The 20,019-nt window shown below is 40.2% G+C and overlaps 3 protein-coding genes across 4 annotated transcripts; all 3 read left to right on the top strand.

The window, feature by feature from the left end:
* Window positions 1-1,303: 1,303 nt before the first annotated feature.
* On the top strand, window positions 1,304-4,213 carry LOC116333589 (thioredoxin-like). Its single transcript, XM_031756839.2, has 5 exons — window positions 1,304-1,424; window positions 2,019-2,123; window positions 2,688-2,753; window positions 3,355-3,420; window positions 3,951-4,213. The coding sequence occupies exons 1-5, from the start codon at window positions 1,401-1,403 to the stop codon at window positions 4,011-4,013; spliced, it is 324 nt and encodes a 107-aa protein (XP_031612699.1). The 5' UTR covers window positions 1,304-1,400; the 3' UTR covers window positions 4,014-4,213.
* A 4,726-nt stretch (window positions 4,214-8,939) lies between these two features.
* On the top strand, window positions 8,940-13,563 carry LOC116333590 (prostaglandin reductase 1-like). Of its 2 annotated transcripts, none has more exons than XM_039609779.1 (9): window positions 8,940-8,994; window positions 10,113-10,235; window positions 10,376-10,421; window positions 10,509-10,568; window positions 10,650-10,817; window positions 11,373-11,646; window positions 11,726-11,831; window positions 12,784-12,902; window positions 13,006-13,563. In XM_039609779.1, exons 2-9 carry the CDS (start codon window positions 10,130-10,132, stop codon window positions 13,114-13,116), a joined length of 990 nt encoding a protein of 329 aa, XP_039465713.1. In that variant the 5' UTR covers window positions 8,940-8,994; window positions 10,113-10,129; the 3' UTR covers window positions 13,117-13,563. The 2 variants fall into 2 exon arrangements, with proteins under 2 accessions (XP_039465713.1, XP_039465714.1); XM_039609780.1 differs by lacking the exon at window positions 8,940-8,994 and adding an exon at window positions 9,828-9,843.
* A 1,413-nt stretch (window positions 13,564-14,976) lies between these two features.
* Window positions 14,977-19,660, top strand: LOC116333572 (prostaglandin reductase 1-like). The gene is made up of 9 exons (XM_039609776.1): window positions 14,977-15,069; window positions 16,257-16,379; window positions 16,486-16,531; window positions 16,608-16,667; window positions 16,734-16,901; window positions 17,466-17,739; window positions 17,847-17,952; window positions 19,324-19,442; window positions 19,546-19,660. The coding sequence occupies exons 2-9, from the start codon at window positions 16,274-16,276 to the stop codon at window positions 19,654-19,656; spliced, it is 990 nt and encodes a 329-aa protein (XP_039465710.1). The 5' UTR covers window positions 14,977-15,069; window positions 16,257-16,273; the 3' UTR covers window positions 19,657-19,660.
* Window positions 19,661-20,019: the final 359 nt, after the last annotated feature.

Below are 20,019 nucleotides of genomic sequence, written 5' to 3'. Positions count from 1 at the left end.
AAGTTGTGCTCCAGATAGGAGCAGTTTCGGCCTTTTGTCAGAAGGCTGTGTGGAGAGTCAGCTCCATGCTTACACAGGCTGCTGACGGTCTCTTTCATCCATTTTTTATTCAGGGATGTCTGTGTCCCTGCACTTGGCTTAGATGAGTCCTGGTCTCATAAGAGTGTATGAATGCGTGTGTGAGACTGGCTGAATGAGACCTGCCGAATGCGATTGGAGTTCTCGGCTGAGTAGAAAGGCGGTATATAAATACAGTGTTGGGAAGGTTACTTTTAAAATGTATTCCATTACAGAATACTGAATACATGCCCCAAAATGTATTCTGTAACGTATTCCGTTACGTTACTCAATGAGAGTAACGTATTCTGAATACTTTGGATTACTTAATATATTATCGTGCTGTTTACAACTACGTGAATGTGCTATTGCTGTGATTTATTACTGTTACTGAAGGTCCGCGGCTCCGAACAGTAGTAAGGGACCTCTGGCTAATACGGTGGGTTCCGTGTCGGGCTAGTAGCCGAAAACTAGCTTTACTTTGTTGTCTGGGTCAACTTTGCTTGCCAGAGACAGAGAGAGGCGTTGAAAGGCTGCTCCAACGGAACTTATTTTTTCCGGAGGAAAACACGAACACAGTGTACAGTTGAGTCTTAATAGCTTACTTACAAATGGGCTCGTCAGGCACTCTTCTTGGCTGCAGTGGTTATTATTATATTTACATGCTTCCAGCTCCCGTTTTGCTCCGTGACAGCTCGGACTTTTCCTTTCTCTCCTCCCTCGCTCACAGACACATAACGTGTATGGTAGTCCATTCTCCCTGCAGCACGGACTACACTGCCCATGAGGCTACATTCTTTAGGGCCATGCCTGTAGCATTCTGCCTTTTAGCTTAGCACAACAACAACAACAACAAAAAAGCGCTCTCTCACCCAGGAAACACGCAGAGAGAGAGCGTCACCCTGTAACCATGGCAACTGTAACGCTGCCGCCTGGAACAACAGAACATAGCTGTCAGACAAACCCAAATAATCCTGATCCGCGATAATATGAAACAGGAAAGTACCGCCGTGTAATCCATTTATTTCAACAAAGTAACTGTATTCTGAATACCACCTTTTTAAACGGTAACTGTAACGGAATACAGTTACTCATATTTTGTATTCTAAATACGTAACGGCGGTACATGTATTCCGTTACTCCCCAACACTGTATAAATATCAGTCTATTTAAACTTTAGCTTATTAAATAATTTTATTCTGTAAACCAAATACGGAGACTTCCGCTTTGACCGGCGCTGCTGATGGCTAACTTTACGCAGAGTATTTAAACGCCTGCGACGTCTGCTGGCCGCAGGAGGTTCCCAAATCTGAAGGTTTGTTGTTCTGTCTGAGAAACGAATCATGGTTCGCCAAGTAAAAGATCTGGTAAGTTGGTCTTCTTTGTTTTGCTTTCCGTGCCTCTGTCCGTTTATAACACATTAATGGATGTTTTTACGCTTTCTTGTTTTATATCGGAGCAGCTGCAGGTGTGCCACAAGCGTAAAAACAGGACGTTAAAGAAGCTTTCCAAAGCATGTTGTAATTATGTGTTGCCTGTATTGCATTTGTGTAATAAACATGAGAGTGTCATGTGTCATGTGAGAAAACCCTACTTTTGGAGTAAAATGAAGTGTTTAATTTAACTTTATGCAGATCTTATATTACAATCCTTAAAGGCAATTTTGAGCAAGGGAAGCCTCCATACGGTTAGTTTTGGTTTAAATCTTAACAAGTATTGTAGTTGTGCCATACAGATTGCCCGAGTTAGGCAAACTGAAAGTGAATGCTTTCTGGTGGAAGTGTTGGGCTGAAATCCTCTCTGTGTAAAAACAGCTGCAGGCAGACATCGTGAGGAAAGTGGACACGCGCTAAAACAAACTGTATTTTAATGTCAGATGTTTCTCACATTGAATGTTTTAAATGTGTGTTTAGCTTCAAATGTGTTTCAAATCCTGTTTTTGTTTTTTGATTTCTCTCTAGGAAGAGTTCAATAAAATCCTGAGAGAAGCTGGAGACAAGCTGGTGGTGGTGGACTTCACAGCCACTTGGTGTGGCCCCTGCCGAATGATTGCCCCAGTGTATGAGGTAAATGCTGTCAAAACTAAAGTCTGGTTAATTTTAGCTCATCAACTCCGAACTCTGGCACCGGTGTGTCGATCGGTGCTTCCACAATTTATGAGAATCTCTGCAGTTTTCTGTCTGTCCCTCCCCCCACATTACAATAACCTGTAAATTGGGAAGGCTCACGGGGCAGAGGAGCCAATAAATTACTGATGGTCTAGTCCCAGAGTCGACTCCCTCAGCTCTTATTTTTACTGACACTAAAGGAGCAGCATTTTGACACCTTTGCTGCAATAACTGCAGCACTGCTAAAGATAAACTTGTTGGAAAAGTTGAGAATTTTTTCTTCTAAATGAGATTTGACACATTAAGAAATTAACATTCAGATTCAGGGGATTTATTTGTTTAATAAATGTTTTACATTATTGAATTACAGCTCATAAAAGGTGGCACTTAAGTAAGAGAACAAATTCAGATTTTTGAATGTTTCCCCTTCTGATCCTTCTTCAGCGTGTTTTCTCACTGTGACGTGGCAGCAGATGAACTGTAGATGCTTTTGTGTTGACTCACTGATGTTCTCTGCCACAGAAAATGGCGGCGGAGTCAGAGAATGTGAACGTGATTTTCCTGAAGGTGGACGTGGATGCTGCCCGTGTAAGTCTGTGTTTCAGTTATTTCCTGATGAGCGTTGGATTACTTCAGCTGCTGCTGCCGGCACAGATCCTTGACACGTCTCTGTGCAGTTGTATAAATTGCTGCCAATCATGTTTGTGGTTTTTGCAGCATTTTATTGAATTTTCTCCACTCTCACACCAGAATCAGAGGCACATGTGAGCATGTCACAGCGCTGTGCACAAATTGTAAAGTAACCTCTGGTATTTATTGGAAGAATTATGAAAGGACTTGTTTGTGTGGCTTTGTAGTTTTGAGCTGTGGTGTGGGCTGCTCACTGCGAGCCGTGTATAAGGATCCACAACCGGCTGGAGTGACAAATGAGAGTGCAGAAAGAGTCAAACAAATTGCATAAAGATTCAATTCTGTGCTGTGGGAAACGGGCAGCACTGAAGTCTGAAGGAGAGACTTTGGCTGATCTTGGGTAGCTGAAGAAGCCCGTCATCACCCCCCTATTCTTAATGGCTTCTTCTTAATTGCCCTCTCACCACATCTACAGCTACAGTTGGTCATAACCATCTATAGACTAGAGAGATCAGTGTTGATGACCCAGTGAGCTCATCTGATGTCTTTGCTCTTTCAGGATGTGTCCTCATCCTGTGGAATCAGATCCATGCCCACATTCCACTTTTACAAGAACGGCCAAAAGGTAAGTGCTACGTGTACCTGTCAGCTTGGTGGAGATGTTTGGCGTGTAATAGATTTTTGAACACTATGAGCCTCGTGCAATGATGATCAATCTCCAAATCTCAGAATTATTTTCAAGTGACATATAGAAGTGATCTTTAATGTAGTGTTTGGCATTCAGCTGCTGGAGAAATTTTATGTTGCTTGAAGGATTCCCTCCTAATCTTGCACAGTCATGCTCTAAAAGCATGTCATACATGAGTCACTTAATATTTTCTAATGACAACAAAGGAATGAACCTTTCTGACAAATAAAGGCGAGCTTATGACATTAAACACCAGCTTCAGTGATCGAAGCCAGACCTTCACTCAGTGGTCTCAGGATTAAACAAACTGAGTTAAATATCTCTCAGAAATAAGGGTTTAGGTTCCTGTGTCAAGCTTATGGTCTACTATTTTCCATTTTATCTAAGATAAATGGAAAATAAATGGAAAATTATGTTTTGTTTTGGGGGGTTTTATGACATTTTTACCCTCTATCCCTGTCTTTCAGGTCTATGAGTTCTCCGGAGCTGATCAAGCTAAACTACTTCAAAAAGTGGAAGAGCTGAGATAAGACGTCCAGTCAACACATGGCCATAAAAATAAAAATGCCTCACATTATCGTCTGTACATGATTCATGAGCAGCCAATAATATATCTACATATCCTTTAATATTGACATAGCTTCCTTGTCTTAACAAAATATGACGCTGATAACTTTTAACTCTGTTTTTGTGTTCAACAAAGTATACACAATAAATGGATTACATCAAATCAACAGACTCGATGGTATTTTATGCTTCAATAAAAATGGGAGAATAGTTTGCACATGTGCAATGGGGCATCACAGCAACAGCTTCGACACACTGTACAGGCACAGCTTCATTTCACAAAAAGTTTCAGAGCTGAAAAACACATTTAAGTTCTGTTTAAAAACTGCAACCAAAACGATTGTACACAAACTTCAAGTGTCACAATCTCTTTTCTCTCTCATGTCAAATGCTTTGACTGAATTTTTAAAATAATTTGATTAAAAATAACAGCTCATTGTGCATGTGGATTTGTATACATGCACGTTAGCGTGCTAATTAACCCTAAATAGACTGGAGCTGAGACTGATGGAGCTGTTAAATGACAAAATTGAATTGTCACGATGATCATACTACATACAGGATGTACAGCAGCTGGGATTGGCTGAATAACGTCCACCACCCATGAAAACATTTCCAGAGCAGTTACTGTTCCAAGCTCCTTAGACTACGATGACCTGGATGACTGAGAACCTTCACAGACATCTGCACAGAACTTCATGACAATCCAGCTGATCAGCCTTACTCTTACGCATTAAATTTATCTTTCAGTCTTTTTCACCAGCGCACCATGGAACAGTGTGAAAACCAGCAAACAACCAGATGCCACGTAGCATGATGCAGCAAAGGTTTGGGCAATTTGCATAGGAAGTTGGGCGACATCTGAGAATGAGAATTTCTTGCGTTAGACCCTCTTACAGCCACTGAACTCACTTGTTCCCACTTTGCACCAACAGGTTGTTGTTACTGTGCTTTCGAGCACCAGCATTTGTGTTTTTCTTCAAATGCATGGACTGGTTTTTGAGTAGGTACTGGTACAATGCCAATGAAACCAGTGGTTAAAACCGGCCTATCAGGCTGACTCTTCTGTTTTGTGTCAGTGAGCCTTTGTTTGAGCACAAATGAGGAAGAGGACACACACACACCCTTACACACACGGACATATCAAATTACAGATTACATTACAAATTACAAACACAGATTCTATTCCTGTGAGCGAGTTACGCAGTGAAGAAGATACTCAACAAAAATGCAGTGAAATAGGAAAAAATGAGTCCTGAGAATGAGGTCTACAGCAGCTTTGGGCCATTTAACCTAATGCACACAAACAAAGGCAGTGCAAACACATCAGGACAGCAACAGTGTGTGCAGGGAGGCAGGAAAGAACTCAGCAGCTGTTCAGGGAAGCTTAGCCTGTATCCAGCCCTTGTTTTTAATATTTCATATGTAAAACATCTGACTGCTAATTTGAGTTTCAGACTGCACACAGGGATTCAGTGTGGAGCCCAATCTGTGTTTTGACTGTCTGCTTTAGTATCTGTACTTGTGTACAGATAAGAACGAGTCCAACATGCACCAGACAGACAGATAAAAATGTATTTGTTCATTTGGTAAGAGCAGCTCTAAAGTCCTCTGTGTTAGTCTGATGAGCTCTTAAACGTTTGCCTTTGATGAAATTGAATGAAGGTTGATTTTTAACTCTTTTTTTTAAAAAAATTTTTAGCAGTAAACTATTTTTTAGCTTATTACAGAGAGTAACATCCTCATATTTCAGCTATCATGTAAACGTTTTTGCATTTGTTTCTCACTCAAAAGCAGCAAAAAATTTTTTTTAAAGATTAAGTCATAAAACTGCTGACAGGTGATGTTTTTTGGGGGGGCTTGTGCCGAGTGAGAAAAGCAATTTCTAAATTTTCGAATACCTGGATTCAGTTCAGCTGGCGCTCCCATCATATCAAAGCAGAAATACAGATGAGTGTCTCTGTCGGTAATGTTTACTCATCTGGTGAGAGTTACAATAAAAGTCAAGAATCAGGTCCTTAAATCCTGATAAAAACCTGCTAATGTCTTGCATGATTGATTTTTTAAATCCCAAATGTTTTAACATATAACAAATATTTTTAACAAAATGTGTTCAAATGATATCACTTGGAGTATTTTTGCGTAGTTATCCAAAAGAATGAGATAAGCGCACCTCAGGCTGTTTCTCAGGTGAAAGTGCCGTGTCATCGGAAGTTGTTTTTCTTGTTAAGGGTGAGGTTTTTCCTGGATCCAGTCTACAGAAAGTATTCACACAGTTCATGATACAGAGAAAGATAAGAGATGGTGGACCTTCCTTTTATGTTGAATGAACCATGCAGGTAGGACATCCCCAAAGGACCCCACCCCAAATCTTAGGAGCCAAACCTGCTTCCATACAAGCTGTTTTCTGTGGACTGTCTTTCACTATAGTGAGATCTTTCTTCCCTGCATTGTGTTTTTTTTATTAGCCAAATTTTATTGTATGTTTTTATCCTGAGGTTTAAAGGCCTGTGTGTTTCATTTTTCTTGCCCTCGTGAAGCACTTGTGCAACTTTGAACAGCGAGTCAATATATACGTATTATTACTACTTCAAGGTTCAAGGTTTTTTATTTGTCACATGCATAGTTATACAAGTATAACACACAGTGAGTCTCTCTGTCCTTGCCCGGATGATGCGGAACCTTCTACCAGATTGCAGAAGTTGGAACAGTTGTTGCCAGGACGGGACGGGTCCTTCAGTATCTGCGCTGCTCTAGTCTGGCATCTCCTGGTGTAGGTGTCCTGAAGCGGGGGGAGAGCAATCCTGCAACAGCTGTACGAATCACTCTCTGAAGAGCTTTTTGGTCCTTAACACAGCTGTTCCCAAACCATGCTGTGATGTTCTGTGTGAGGATGCTCTCCACAGCGCCTGTATAGAAAATCCTGAGGATCTTTGGAGAGACCCTGAACTTCCTCAGTTGTCGGAGGTGGTACAGGCGCTGCCTAGCCTTTTTGGTCTGGACCTGCATGTGGGCAGACCATGTCAGGTCTGAGGAGATGTGGACACCAAGATAATTGAAGGACTGCACCCTCTCCACTGGAGCTCCATTGATGATAATGGGCTTGTAGTCTCCTAGTCTCTGACTTGAAGCCAAAATCAGAAGATTGAGAACATGTAATCCTTTTAATATAATTTAACTATTCAATGAACTTATGTGTTACTTACAGCTCTAGTTTGTAACATTGATATGTTTCAGTGATATAGCATTAAAACATATCCCAGCTTATCTGTACCATACGTGGAAAAGCTTCTCAGCTCTAAGTCATGGTTCAGTCCTGATGTACGACTCTAAAATCAGCACGTTTCCACAAACTCAGAGAGCAGCCAGATTAAGAGCAACTGAGTGGGTGACTTCTTGTCAGGGCATGTGTTGTGAAACAGCCTAAGGAACTCGATAATGTTGCAAAGAATTTGGAGTGTGTTTGTCTTCCTGTTGCAAAGTGATTTATGAGAATGCAGACGATACCACGAGCTGCCACAAAAGAGGAAGTAAGGCACAAGAGTTTTTTCCTCATGTTGGCAGGTGGGGAAAGTGGAGCTCCCACCAGAGGATCTCCCACCAGGTTGTAGCTGATGTCACACTGGAACTACAGAACATGCCCGGTGTTCAGGTTGAGTTCCTGCACCTTACTGATGCAGCCACTGACCACTGACAAAGCAGAAAAACCACAGGGATGTGATGTAAGATGTGTTTGATGTACACACCTCCTGTCAGTTCTTTGATTAACATGTTACTCACGTGCTATTGGTCAGACAGGTGAGCGACTTTGGGGCAACCAGCTGCAGCCTCCACAATGACACAAACATGACATTCTGCAGGTTAGGCTCACCCATTGGGCAGCTTGCATTGTGGGAGGAGCCCCACAGGAGAATTAGATGACAATGCAAAATTATTATTTCCTAAACCTTGCAAATGAGGATTTACATTCCTCCTGAGTGCTATACGCCACCTGGTGACACATTTGAGTAATGTTCTGGGATGGTACATGTACAGTAAAGTCACATTACCAATAAATCAGTAATTAAAGAAATCTTTTAAGTGTTATTTTAATCCATATTTATGAAAAAAGACAGTTGTTTTTGTGTCCATGTACTGGGTATCTTTGTCTCAGACTTAATAGTAGATTTAGTTTAAAGAAAATCACTGAAAGAACATTAAGATTAAATGTCCAACATTATCTCAAACACGTCTGTCTCCTTGTCTGTCTGTGTGCACCATCCTAACAACACACTGGCTGTTCTGTCTCCCTGGCAGGCGTGAGTGGAGTCTCTCTGCGTCAAAAAGGGACTATTTGATGACCAACACACAGAAACATCTATACATTCAGTACTTCTGCAAGATTCACATTTGTATTTTTCTCATTGTAAGTCATATATGTGAGTTTAGCCTGCAGTACTAGTGACGCACACACCCTGAAACCACAACACTTGACTGGAAAATGCTTATTTAATGTTGTTTTCTTGTAGAGCGATGCAGAGTAAAATAAACTTTTCATTGTCAGTGTGGAAATAAATGTAAAGAAAGACATAAAAGATACAAGTATTATGATCCAAGTTCAATCTACAAATGTCTCAACTCAAACTCATTAGTTTGTATCTATATCCAGAAATGATGGATTACAGTCTCAGTGTCAGGAACTCAGAGGTTTAAAGTGATGTCATTTTTAAATTTGGGGGGAAACATCTGTAAAGCTACAAAGAAAGATGGATTTTGGTCTTTAACCTTATTGGCAGCGTGCCCTCTGTCACACCTCAGGTGGTGTGCTAAACTTTTGGCCAATAAGACTGAGTGGTAAAGGTGTGTCTCCCACTTATTTCTCCTCTTAAGCGTTCTCAAAGCTGCATCTGCTCACTTCCACCCACTCCACATCTTCCAGCATTTCTCTGTGAAGAAAGGCGAGCGGTAAGTCGCACAGAGGAGAGAGAGAGCTGTTTGTTTCTGAACTGCATTAATTGTGATTTTACTGGAGGAGGTAACTCTGAGGCTGAGCAGCAAACATCAGCAGGGGGTCGGTGTTATCTCACTGGGACCATGAAGTAGATGATGCTCCACCACAGTGGAGTGTTTCTACACTGTCCTCTTTTATTCTCTTGTGTCAGTTCACTGATGTGGTCGTAACATCTGAAAATCAGAATGACTGGACTTGTTTTTGTGTGTGCATACTTGTATGTGAATGGTGAGTGGACTTCATTCATTGCACATAAAGGGACATTTTTCAAGTTTTGTTCTTTCACTTTTAATTATTTGTTAAATAAAGAATATCTTTGTTTTTAAAAAGTGATGGTTCTAAAAGTGATTTTGATGTAGAGAATTTATGTAAGAGCAAAAAATTGTGTTTATCTTTGGCCTTATCAAAAGATGGAGAAATTATTATTAAGAAAGCAAACAAAGGTGGGGCTATCATGGTCTGGAGTAAAAATGAGTATATAAAAGAAGCTGGTTTAACTAAATAACACTGAGTTTCAACACTATTGACATATGATCCCACTGAAATTAGGATTCAAAGCAGTCCTCTTAGTGGCCACAAGCCTTGGAGTCTTTCCATATTTTCAGGCTGTTTGTACGGAAACGTTTTCAGTGTTTCCAAAACAATCAGACTGAGCACACGAGCAAACACTGAACTGGCAGCACGATTACACATTCTGCTGTGGCTGTTTGTGACACAGTTCAAGTTCTTTTTTAAAAGTAATCAAATGTAAAGCGTTTAAAACAGATTTATAGACATGAATCTTTTCCACAAATCTCACAAAGGTGATCACAGCGGTGTACTTATGAGACGCAAAGTGTCACTGATGTGGTCGTTAGGACTGTGAATGGTGAATGGATCAGTGCTTATATAGTACTATTTTTACTCTCAGTACACTTGTGTGTGTAAATGTTAGTTTGATGCTCACCACAGCTAAACGTCAATGTTACACTTCAGGTTTTTTTTGTTTTTTGTTTTGCACAGCGCTGACTCAGCACTTTCATGTCTGTTACTATGAGCTTATTAACAGTGACGGGTCAATATTTGCCTACAGCTAAAAAAAGAAGAATCATGGTGAAAGCTAAGTCATGGGTAATGACTAAGCATTTTGACGGCTTCCCAAAGAAAAGCGACTTTGGGCTGAAGGTGGAGGAGCTCCCTGAGCCCAAAGATGGAGGTAAGATAACTTTATTATTTCTGTTTGCTTAAGGAGTTCACGCTCTTCTTTCTCTCTTTTTTTGTTTCTTTTCGTTTCTTTTTTTGTGTATTGTGTCCGAAAGCATCGAAAGCTTTGATTGAGTTTACTTTTGTTTGCAGAGGTGCTTCTGGAAGCAGTCTTTCTCAGTGTTGACCCGTACATGAGGTGAGTAGAATAATATAAAGGATTTTTAAATATATTTTTATATAGTAACACTGCTGATGTAAGTCTATTGCAAAACACTTTTCAAAGGCTATTCAGCAAAACCCACATCAAGGAAGGAGGTGTGATGATTGGAGAACAAGTTGCCAAGTAAGCCTTTAACTGTTTATTACTGTGTATACTACTACTAGTAGTAATAATAATAATAATGGTAATAATATTTTCCTTTAGAGTGATCCAGAGTAAAAATCCAGCGTTTCCTGTGGGAAGCCACGTTGTGAGTAACAGTGGGTGGAGAACCCACACACTCAGTGATGGGACCGGCCTCACTCCCATCCTGCCTGAGTGGCCTAAAGATGTGTCCCTGTCTCTGGTTCTGGGTGCCATCGGGATACCTGGGTAAGACAGATTTAAGTAACCTGCATGGGTCATAGTCATTTTCTATTGGACTTTAAATCATGACAGGATGTTCTGACTTTTCCTGCAAATGTGAAGTTTTATCAGCTGAATCTTAACTGCAAACCAAATGTAAACACATTGACAAGTTCATGTCAGCTCTTTAAGGAAGTTTCAAGAGGTTCCCTTGTTTTACTCTCATATGTCATCAGCATTGCATAAAAAAGTCCAAACCTTCTTCGAAAATGTTAGTTAAGACGATTCATTTGGAAAACACTGACATTGTTAATTGCTGTCATGAAGATGAACGGTGTTTCTAAGGTGTAAGCAGTGATGCTAATAAACAGCAGAGTGAGTCATGAGCAGAAAAAAATCCCCTTTTAAGAAAATAAGTGTCTAACTTCACATGTTTTGCCCTGCTGGTGAACTGAAGTCACTTTCTAAGCACTGATGAATGACCATGTTTATAAAAGTAGTTAGAGTTTATATAAAGTTCAAAGATTTTTGAGTCAAAATTGAGGAAAAACAGCTGGATTTACTGTTTCTGTCTCTCTGCAGACTGACGGCTGTTTATGGGATAGAAGAAGTGTTGGGACTCCAGAAGGGTGAGACCCTGCTGGTGAACGCTGCAGCTGGAGCGGTGGGCTCCGTGGTGGGACAGATCGCCAAGATCAAGGGCTGTAAGGTGGTGGGCTCGGCGGGCTCTGATGCCAAAGTGGCTTACCTCAAAGAGCTGGGATTTGATGAGGCCTTCAACTACAAAACTGTGGGTTCCCTGCAGGAGGCTCTGAGGAAGGCTTCACCTGAAGGATACGATTGCTTCTTTGAAAACGTGAGCAGTGGTGGTGCAGTTTCAAGCTTGCATGTAATATTTAATCACTGCTGAGCTCTTCTCTGACATTTGGTTTTAGGTGGGAGGTTCTTCTTCATACGTTGTCCTGCAGCAGATGAAGAAATTTGGAAGAATAGCTGTGTGTGGAACTATCTCCACCTACAATGATAGTGAACCCCAGACAGGTTTGTTACTGCCCTAGTTTACTTTTCCTTGTTAAAGACATGAGCTCAATATAAATTGTTTCATAAGAAATACTGAGACAGAGACTTATACATCTATACTGTCATATATTTCCTGAAAATTTAATATAATTTATTATCTTATAATTCTGGCATCATTTGTGTTGTCCTTGGGTCATTTTTGTCCTGAGAACCACAGGTGTATGGAAATTCGGGAGGACATAATGAGGGTTAATAAATGGGACCAAACAGAGCAGCAAACTGAGATTAAACATTTATCTCCATAAAACAAACAGTCCAAAGACCACTGGATGACATCACAGTGGCTTCATCCATCTTTTACATACTAAACAAATTCATGTGTGCTGAATGTAACCCTCATAATGTCCTCCTGATTTCCACACACCTGTGGTCCTCAGGACAGAAATGACCCAAGGACAAATAAAGGCTACACAACCAGTTTAAGGTTGAGAGGCCTACTTTAAACCCTATGAAGAAATGCAGCCACAATTACAAACGTTACAACTGCAAACATGCAGCCAATACCTGTGTTAGACAGCATGGTGTCCAAAACTGGAGACACATTTTCTCAAAGTGCAGGGAGTCAGGATCCCATCACACACTGGGAGAAATGGAGTCACTCCAGCAGGTTGTGAGTATGGATTGAGGATAAACAAACACATTTCCAGTTATTTTATAGGTGTAAAGTTAAAGATCTCCAGACATCATGTGACTCCATCACGTCCCTTTGATCCACCGACTACAGCAAGTTTTTATAGATATCAGTGACGTCACTAGATGGCCCTGGGCTTTTCCCATTTCAGTAATTTTCCACTAGAGGGAGATGTTGTCCCGCTGAAGACCCATAAGAGCTGTGGAGGTGCACAGACAGTTATTTTAGATATGAATTGTAGTTTCATCGTTTCATTTTTCTCTTAAATGATCTGTATTTTAGGGCCGTACCCCTACTCCACCATGCTCTTTAAGGAGCTGAAGATGGAGGGCTTCGTATACAGCAGGTGGCAGCACAAGGACCACGAGACCCTCAAGAGACTGTTGGCGTGGGTGAAAGAGGTCAGTTATTTAGCTCTTTATCAAAGAGAAAAAGATGTAAACATCAGTTCCCCATGTTTCTGTGATGTATTGTATTTGTGATCTGTGTATTGTGCGTCCACAGGGCAAACTGCAGTGTCGGGAGCACGTCACAAAAGGCTTTGAAAACATGCCGGCTGCTTTTATGGGGATGCTGCAGGGAGAAAACATCGGCAAGGCCGTCGTCGCAGTCTGAAGAGAAACAAGAGTTCAATGCAAGAGAGCCAGCATTACTGAAAACTGCCATTATTACACAATCTATGAATTAAAGAAGAATTAATCAATAACAATAGAACACCATAATTTCACATTAACATTTCAACTTCTTGATTAGTTTTGTAATCACAGTCATATCAAAGATTAAAGCAACGCTGGGATTTAATCTCATAATTTAGTCATTCAAAGAAATGTGATTTCTAATCTAAACAGCATTACTTCATAACAAATCATTAAAACTACGTCTGAATTTTTTCTGGTCTGAAACATTTTGATGTGTAGTTTTCAAATTTGTCTTTACAAGGATTAAAATGGTGATCACTCCAAGCTTTCACTTTGTTGTGGTGAACAGTGTGGATTTACTACAACATACTGACCAAGTGCTTTGTATTGTCTGGAAGTCTGTGGACAATAAAGTTTTTTCTCACCCTGATCCTTGTGGCTTCAGACTCTATCTATCTATCTATCTATCTATCTATCTATCTATCTATCTATCTATCTATCTATCTATCTATCTATCTATCTATCTATCTATCTATCTATCTATCTATCTATCTATCTCATATCTTCTCATGGAAATCAGAAATTAACCTGGAAGGAAATCAGACCAACTCTTTTGACATTACACCACATTGTAAACCTGAAGCCACCTTTTCCCCCTCTGTTCAACATACTACATTGAATACATTTGCAAAAACTGTCACAAGTACGGAGAGGACTCAGGCGCGGACTGGAATTCAAAGTTCAACACGGCAGTTTATTTACACAAAACCAAGTGCACTATATATACATGTGGGGGGAAGATCCAGGGGGTCCAGGGGTGATTCGGGAAGGGAAAGGTCTTCTCACACACTTGCGCTCCACCACACCAACACGCATGAATTCACGCCATGAGAATAAAGATTTTTTTTTTTTTAATTTTAAAACAGACAAAGAACCACAAATCTAGCAAGATCTCCTTCTCAATACCAATGAAACTGAGCACGTCTGCACAAAATACTAAATAAATAATAAGTATACAAGAAATAAAATATGTAAAAGAAAAAAATGCACATTAGAGATATTTTATATATATATTCAGATATTTTATAATTTTATGATCTTCTTCACAAAAGCAATAACATGTATAACATTCACCAAAAAACTGTACAGATGCTGAAGTGTCTTACCTGAAAAAGCTGAGAAAAGCAGGTCTGAAGTTTAATCTCACAGTTTAGTCACTGAAAGAAATGTGCTGTGTCGAAGTTTTAAACATCTGAATTTCTTCAGATTAAAGGTGAAAATTTACAAAGAAATAAACTTTTCATTGTTAACTTGGAAATAATTGTAGCTATTTAAACTTCTGTGAACACGTTCAAAACTTGATGACAACAACAACGTCTCTTTCCAGGAAAGGAAAGAAAAAAAGACGTGGTAATTTCCATTCAAATATAACATGGGCAACAGAACAATATATGACACAAAGGAACAAAGAAAAGTTTAAGTTTAGAAAAGTTACATTTATGAACATCAGAAGTGAAAGAAGCGTAACAAGGTTTGACTACAAGGTGAGGTTTTTCATCTCAAGAACCCAAGAAACACTTTTTTTCCATGTGAAGTTCAAAGATACAAAAGATACAATTATTATGATCCAGATTCAATCTACAAATGTCTCACCTGAACTTATTAGTTTGTATGTATATCCAGAAATGATGGATTGCAGTCTCACCTGTAAAGCAACAAAGAAAGCTGGATGTTGGTCTTTAACCTTATTGGCAGCGTGCCCTCTGTCACACCTCAGATGGTGTGCTGAACTTTCGGCCAATAAGATTGAACATTAAAAGCGTGTCCCCCACTCCTTTCTCCTCTTAAGCGTTCGCAGAGCTGCCTCTGCTCACTTCTACCCACTCTCGCGCCACAGCTTCCAGCATTTCTCTGTGAAGAAAGGCGAGCGGTAAGTCGCACAGAGGAGAGAGAGCTGTTTGTTTCTGAACTGCATTAAGTGTGATTTTACTGGAGGAGGTAACTCTGAGGCTGAGCAGCAAACATCAGCAGGGGGTCGATGTTATCTCACTCTGACCGTGAAATAGTTGATGCTCCACTACAGTGTTCGCTTTTATTCACTGTAAAGTGTCAGTTCACTGATGTGGTCGTAACATCTGAACTTGTTTTTACGTGTGTATACTTGGATGTAAATGGTGAATGGACTTATTCCCACATTATTTATTCATTGCACATAAAGTGACATTTTTCAAGTTTTGCTGTTTCATTTTTAATTATTTGTTAAATAATTCAGCTGGATGGAGGTCAGACCACATGTTAAGCATAAATCCATCATTCAACATGTTGCATTTGAATACCTGCGTTAAATTAAAAAAAAGTTATCTTAAAAGTGATTTTAGAGAATGTATTTAAGAGTAAAAAAAAATGTGTTTATGTTTCCTGTGAAGAAAAAAAATGGCCTTATCAAAAGATGGAGAAATTATTATTAGAAAGCACACAAAGGTGGGGCTATCGTGGTCTGGAGCAAGAATGAGTATATCAAAGAAGCTCAATAACTAAATAACACTGAGTTTCAACACTATTGATGTATGATCCCACTGAGTCTCTGAAATTAGGATTCAAAGCAGTCCTCTTAGTGGCCACAAGCCTTGGAGTCTTTCCATATCTTCAGGCTGTTTGTACGTAAACGTTTTCAGTGTTTCCAAAACAATCAGACTGAGCGCACGAGCAAACACTGAACTGGCAGCACGATTACACATTCTGCTGTGGCTGTTTGTGACACAGTTCAAGTTCTTTTTTAGAAGTAATCAAATGTAAAGCGTTTAAAACAGATTTATAGACACAAATCTTTTCCACAAATCTCACAAAGGTGATCACAGCGGTGTACTTATGAGACGCAAAGTGTCACTGATGTGGTCGTTAGGACTGTGAATGGTGAATGGATCAGTGCTTATATAGTACTATTTTTACTCTCAGTACACTTGTGTGTGTAAATGTTAGTTTGATGCTCACCACAGCTAAACGTCAATGTTACACTTCAGGTTTTTTTTGTTTTTTGTTTTGCACAGCGCTGACTCAGCACTTTCATGTCTGTTACTATGAGCTTATTAACAGTGACGGGTCAATATTTGCCTACAGCTAAAAAAAGAAGAATCATGGTGAAAGCTAAGTCATGGGTAATGACTAAGCATTTTGACGGCTTCCCAAAGAAAAGCGACTTTGGGCTGAAGGTGGAGGAGCTCCCTGAGCCCAAAGATGGAGGTAAGATAACTTTATTATTTCTATTTGCTTAAGGAGTTCACGCTCTTTTTTTTAATGTCAAGCTTTTAGCATCGACCACTTTAAATGAGTTTACTTTTGTTTGCAGAGGTGCTTCTGGAAGCAGTGTTTCTCAGTGTTGACCCGTACATGAGGTGATCAGAGAATATAGATTTTTTTAATATCAAGTAACACTCCTTATATAACTATATTGTGACACACTGTTGACAGGCTGTTCAGCAAAATCCACATGAAGGAAGGAGATGTGATGATTGGAGAACAAGTGGCCAAGTAAGTCTTTACCTGTTCATATATTACTATGACGACTACTACTACTTATAATATTGTTTTCTTTAGAGTGATCCAGAGTAAGAATCCAGCGTTTCCTGTGGGAAGCCACGTTGTGAGTAACAGTGGGTGGAGAACCCACACACTCAGTGATGGGACCGGCCTCACTCCCATCCTGTCTGAGTGGCCTAAAGATGTGTCCCTGTCTCTGGCTCTGGGTACCATCGGGATGCCCGGGTAAGACAGATTTAAGTAACCTGCATGGATCATAGTCATTTTCTATTGGACGATAAATCATGGCAGGATGTTCAGACTTTTCCAGCAGATAGATCCATGTGAAGTTTTATCAGCTGAATCTTAAATGCACACTGAGACAGAACATTTTCAATAGATGCGGATTTATGTCAGTGATGTAAGACTTTGTTTACAGCAGCTTAAGGAGGTTTCAAGAAATTACTGAGTTTTACTCTCATATGTGATCAGCATTGCATAAAAGAGTCCAATAAACCTTCTTAACAAATGTTGTTTAGGATGATTAACTTGGAAAAAACTGACATGGTTGATGATTATCATAAAGATGAACGGCATTTCTAAGGTGTAAACAGGGATGCTAATAGACAATATAGTGAATCATGGGCAGGAACAAGTCACCTTTTAAGAAAGTAAGTGGGTAATTCAAATGTTTTGGCTTGCTGGTGACCTGAAGTCACCATCTATGCACTTATTAATATTTATTTATATTTATATGAAGCTCAAAATTGAGGCAAAACGGCTGGATTTACCGTTTCTGTCTCTCTGCAGACTGACGGCTGTTTATGGGATAGAGGAAGTGTTGGGACTCCAGAAGGGTGAGACCCTGCTGGTGAACGCTGCAGCTGGAGCGGTGGGCTCCGTGGTGGGACAGATTGCCAAGATCAAGGGCTGTAAGGTGGTGGGCTCGGCAGGCTCTGATGCCAAAGTGGCTTACCTCAAAGAGCTGGGATTTGATGAGGTCTTCAACTACAAAACTGTGGGTTCCCTGGAGGAGGCTCTGAGGAAGGCTTCACCTGAAGGATACGATTGCTTCTTTGAAAACGTGAGCAGTGGTGGTGCAGTTTCAAGCTTGCATGTAATATTTAACTATTGCTGAGCTCTTCTCTTGGATTCACACTGCATTCCTTACAACATGCTGCTTGGTTTTAGGTGGGAGGCCCTTCTTCATACGTTGTCCTGGAGCAGATGAAGAAATTTGGAAGAATAGCTGTGTGTGGAAGTATCTCCACCTACAATGACAGTGAACCCCAGACAGGTTTGTTACTGCTCTAGTTTACTTTTCCTTGTCAAAGACATGAGCTCAATACAGACTGATTCATAAGAAATAATAAAAATAATACTGAGACAGAGACTTATACATCTATATCAGATATTTCCTGAAAACACACAACCAGTTTAAGGTTAAGAAACCTACTTTAAAGACAATATTTTCACGGACTGGTGTCACGGACCGGCTTCGCAGATAAATACAACAAAATAAAACCAGTAACAGTACCAAAAATAAGATTTATTCATAACACAGGGGAAAAGACCCAGGGAAACTGAGTTAACGATAAAAACCCTGAAAACCATAAATTTCACACCCAAGCCTCAACTCTCGCAGCCCAGTACCAAACGACTCACAGACCAGCTCGGGAATAGGGAACCCTGCCTTATGTGTCAGGAGTATTGGAACAGCTGAGACGCATTTTTTCTATACATCACGTATCTGTGGCTTTTAAACCCCAAGAGACAATGCGCCAAAAATTGGTCCACCCCAAGGATCGGGTCCCCCGACACAAACAGTAACATAGTGGCGAAGTGGATGGCACAACACAGAAGAGCCAACTCGTCAGGCCAGGACGCTGCAGTCTATTTACACCTACAGGCCAGTGGACACTCTTTCAAAGGGGATGTACACATCCTGGACAGGGAGGAACACTGGTTTGAGCGCAGAGTCAAGGAGGCCATTTACGTAAAAAGGGAAAGACCATCTCTGAATCGAGGAGGGGGCCTAAGGGTACATCTTTCACCATCTTACAATGCTGTGATTGCAGCCATTCCCCAACTCTCTGTGAATGGTACTCATGGCCATTGATCAGTGGTTGTTGATCAATGGTCATGAGAATTTGCATATTAATGACCAAGGAACTGACCTCACAGCCCATTGTTCATTCAGTGGGCTGGTTTCAGTCATTGTGCAAGGTTGGGGAAACCTGGAGTCAGTTGAGACTGAAGAAGTCACTTAGATGAGTGATGAAACATTTCTCCCATTGAAAACACTTTGTCCAGATGAACAAATCAACCTTTTGGGATTTTTGAGCTAAAGATCCTCAGAGATAAAGTGACTTGTTCATGTCCGTTTGATCCACTGACTACAGCAAGTTTTTATAGATTTTGGTGTTAAACTCTTTATTTAGGCTAAACTGTGGGGCTTCATTATAGCTTTAACTGTATCTGAGTAGTACTCCGCAAAGGCGGGGACAGTGATATTATTGGATGGCCTTGGGTTCTTCTCATTTTCCACTAGAGGGAGATGTTGTCCTGCTGAAGACCCATAAGATCTGTGGAGGGACACAGGCAGTTATTTTAGATATGAATTGTAGTTTCATCATTTCATTTTTCTCTTCAATGATCTGTATTTTAGGGCCGTACCCCTATTTCACTGTGATCCTGAAACAGCTGAAGATGGAGGGCTTCATATACAGCAGGTGGCAGCACAAGAACCACGAGACCCTCAAGAGACTGTTGGCCTGGGTGAAAGAGGTCAGTTATTTAGTTCTTTATCAAAGAGAAAAAGATATAAACATCAGTTCCCCATGTTTCTGTGATGTATTGTATTTGTGATCTGTGTATTGTGCGTCCACAGGGCAAACTGCAGTGTCGGGAGCACGTCACAAAAGGCTTTGAAAACATGCCGGCTGCTTTTATGGGGATGCTGCAGGGAGAAAACATCGGCAAGGCCGTCGTCGCAGTCTGAAGAGTTCAATGCAAGACAGCCAGCATTACTGAAAACTGCCATTATTACACAATCTATGAATTAAAGAAGGAATAATCAATAACAATAGAACACCATAATTTCACATTAACATTTCAACTTCTTGATTAGTTTTGTAATCACAGTCATATCAAAGATTAAAGCAACACTGGGATTTAATCTCATAGTTTAGTCATTCAAAGAAATGTGATTTCTAATCTAAACAGCATTACTTCATAACAAATCATTTAAACTACGTCTGAATTTTTTCTGGTCTGAAACATTTTAATGTGTAGTTTTCAAATTTGTCTTTACAAGGATTAAAATGGTGATCACTCCAAGTGACCAAGATATCTATCTATCTAT

This window comes from Oreochromis aureus, linkage group 3, assembly GCF_013358895.1.
Source record: "Oreochromis aureus strain Israel breed Guangdong linkage group 3, ZZ_aureus, whole genome shotgun sequence".
NCBI lineage: Eukaryota > Metazoa > Chordata > Actinopteri > Cichliformes > Cichlidae > Oreochromis > Oreochromis aureus.
The sequence above is the reverse complement of the archived record's forward strand: the minus strand, read 5'-3'. Positions and strand labels throughout refer to the sequence as shown.

Excerpts from the sequence above, each read along its gene's own strand:
- LOC116333590 (XM_039609779.1), top strand. The coding sequence starts at position 10,130 with ATGGTGAAAGCTAAGTCATGGGTAATGACTAAGCATTTTGACGGCTTC. Across the intron at positions 10,422-10,508 it reads AGTGTTGACCCGTACATGAG|GCTATTCAGCAAAACCCACA; the intron begins GTGAGTAGAATA and ends CACTTTTCAAAG. Across the intron at positions 10,818-11,372 it reads GGTGCCATCGGGATACCTGG|ACTGACGGCTGTTTATGGGA; the intron begins GTAAGACAGATT and ends GTCTCTCTGCAG.
- LOC116333572 (XM_039609776.1), top strand. The coding sequence starts at position 16,274 with ATGGTGAAAGCTAAGTCATGGGTAATGACTAAGCATTTTGACGGCTTC. Across the intron at positions 16,532-16,607 it reads AGTGTTGACCCGTACATGAG|GCTGTTCAGCAAAATCCACA; the intron begins GTGATCAGAGAA and ends CACTGTTGACAG. Across the intron at positions 19,443-19,545 it reads TGTTGGCCTGGGTGAAAGAG|GGCAAACTGCAGTGTCGGGA; the intron begins GTCAGTTATTTA and ends GTGCGTCCACAG.
- LOC116333589 (XM_031756839.2), top strand. The coding sequence starts at position 1,401 with ATGGTTCGCCAAGTAAAAGATCTG. Across the intron at positions 1,425-2,018 it reads TTCGCCAAGTAAAAGATCTG|GAAGAGTTCAATAAAATCCT; the intron begins GTAAGTTGGTCT and ends ATTTCTCTCTAG. Across the intron at positions 2,124-2,687 it reads TGATTGCCCCAGTGTATGAG|AAAATGGCGGCGGAGTCAGA; the intron begins GTAAATGCTGTC and ends TCTCTGCCACAG.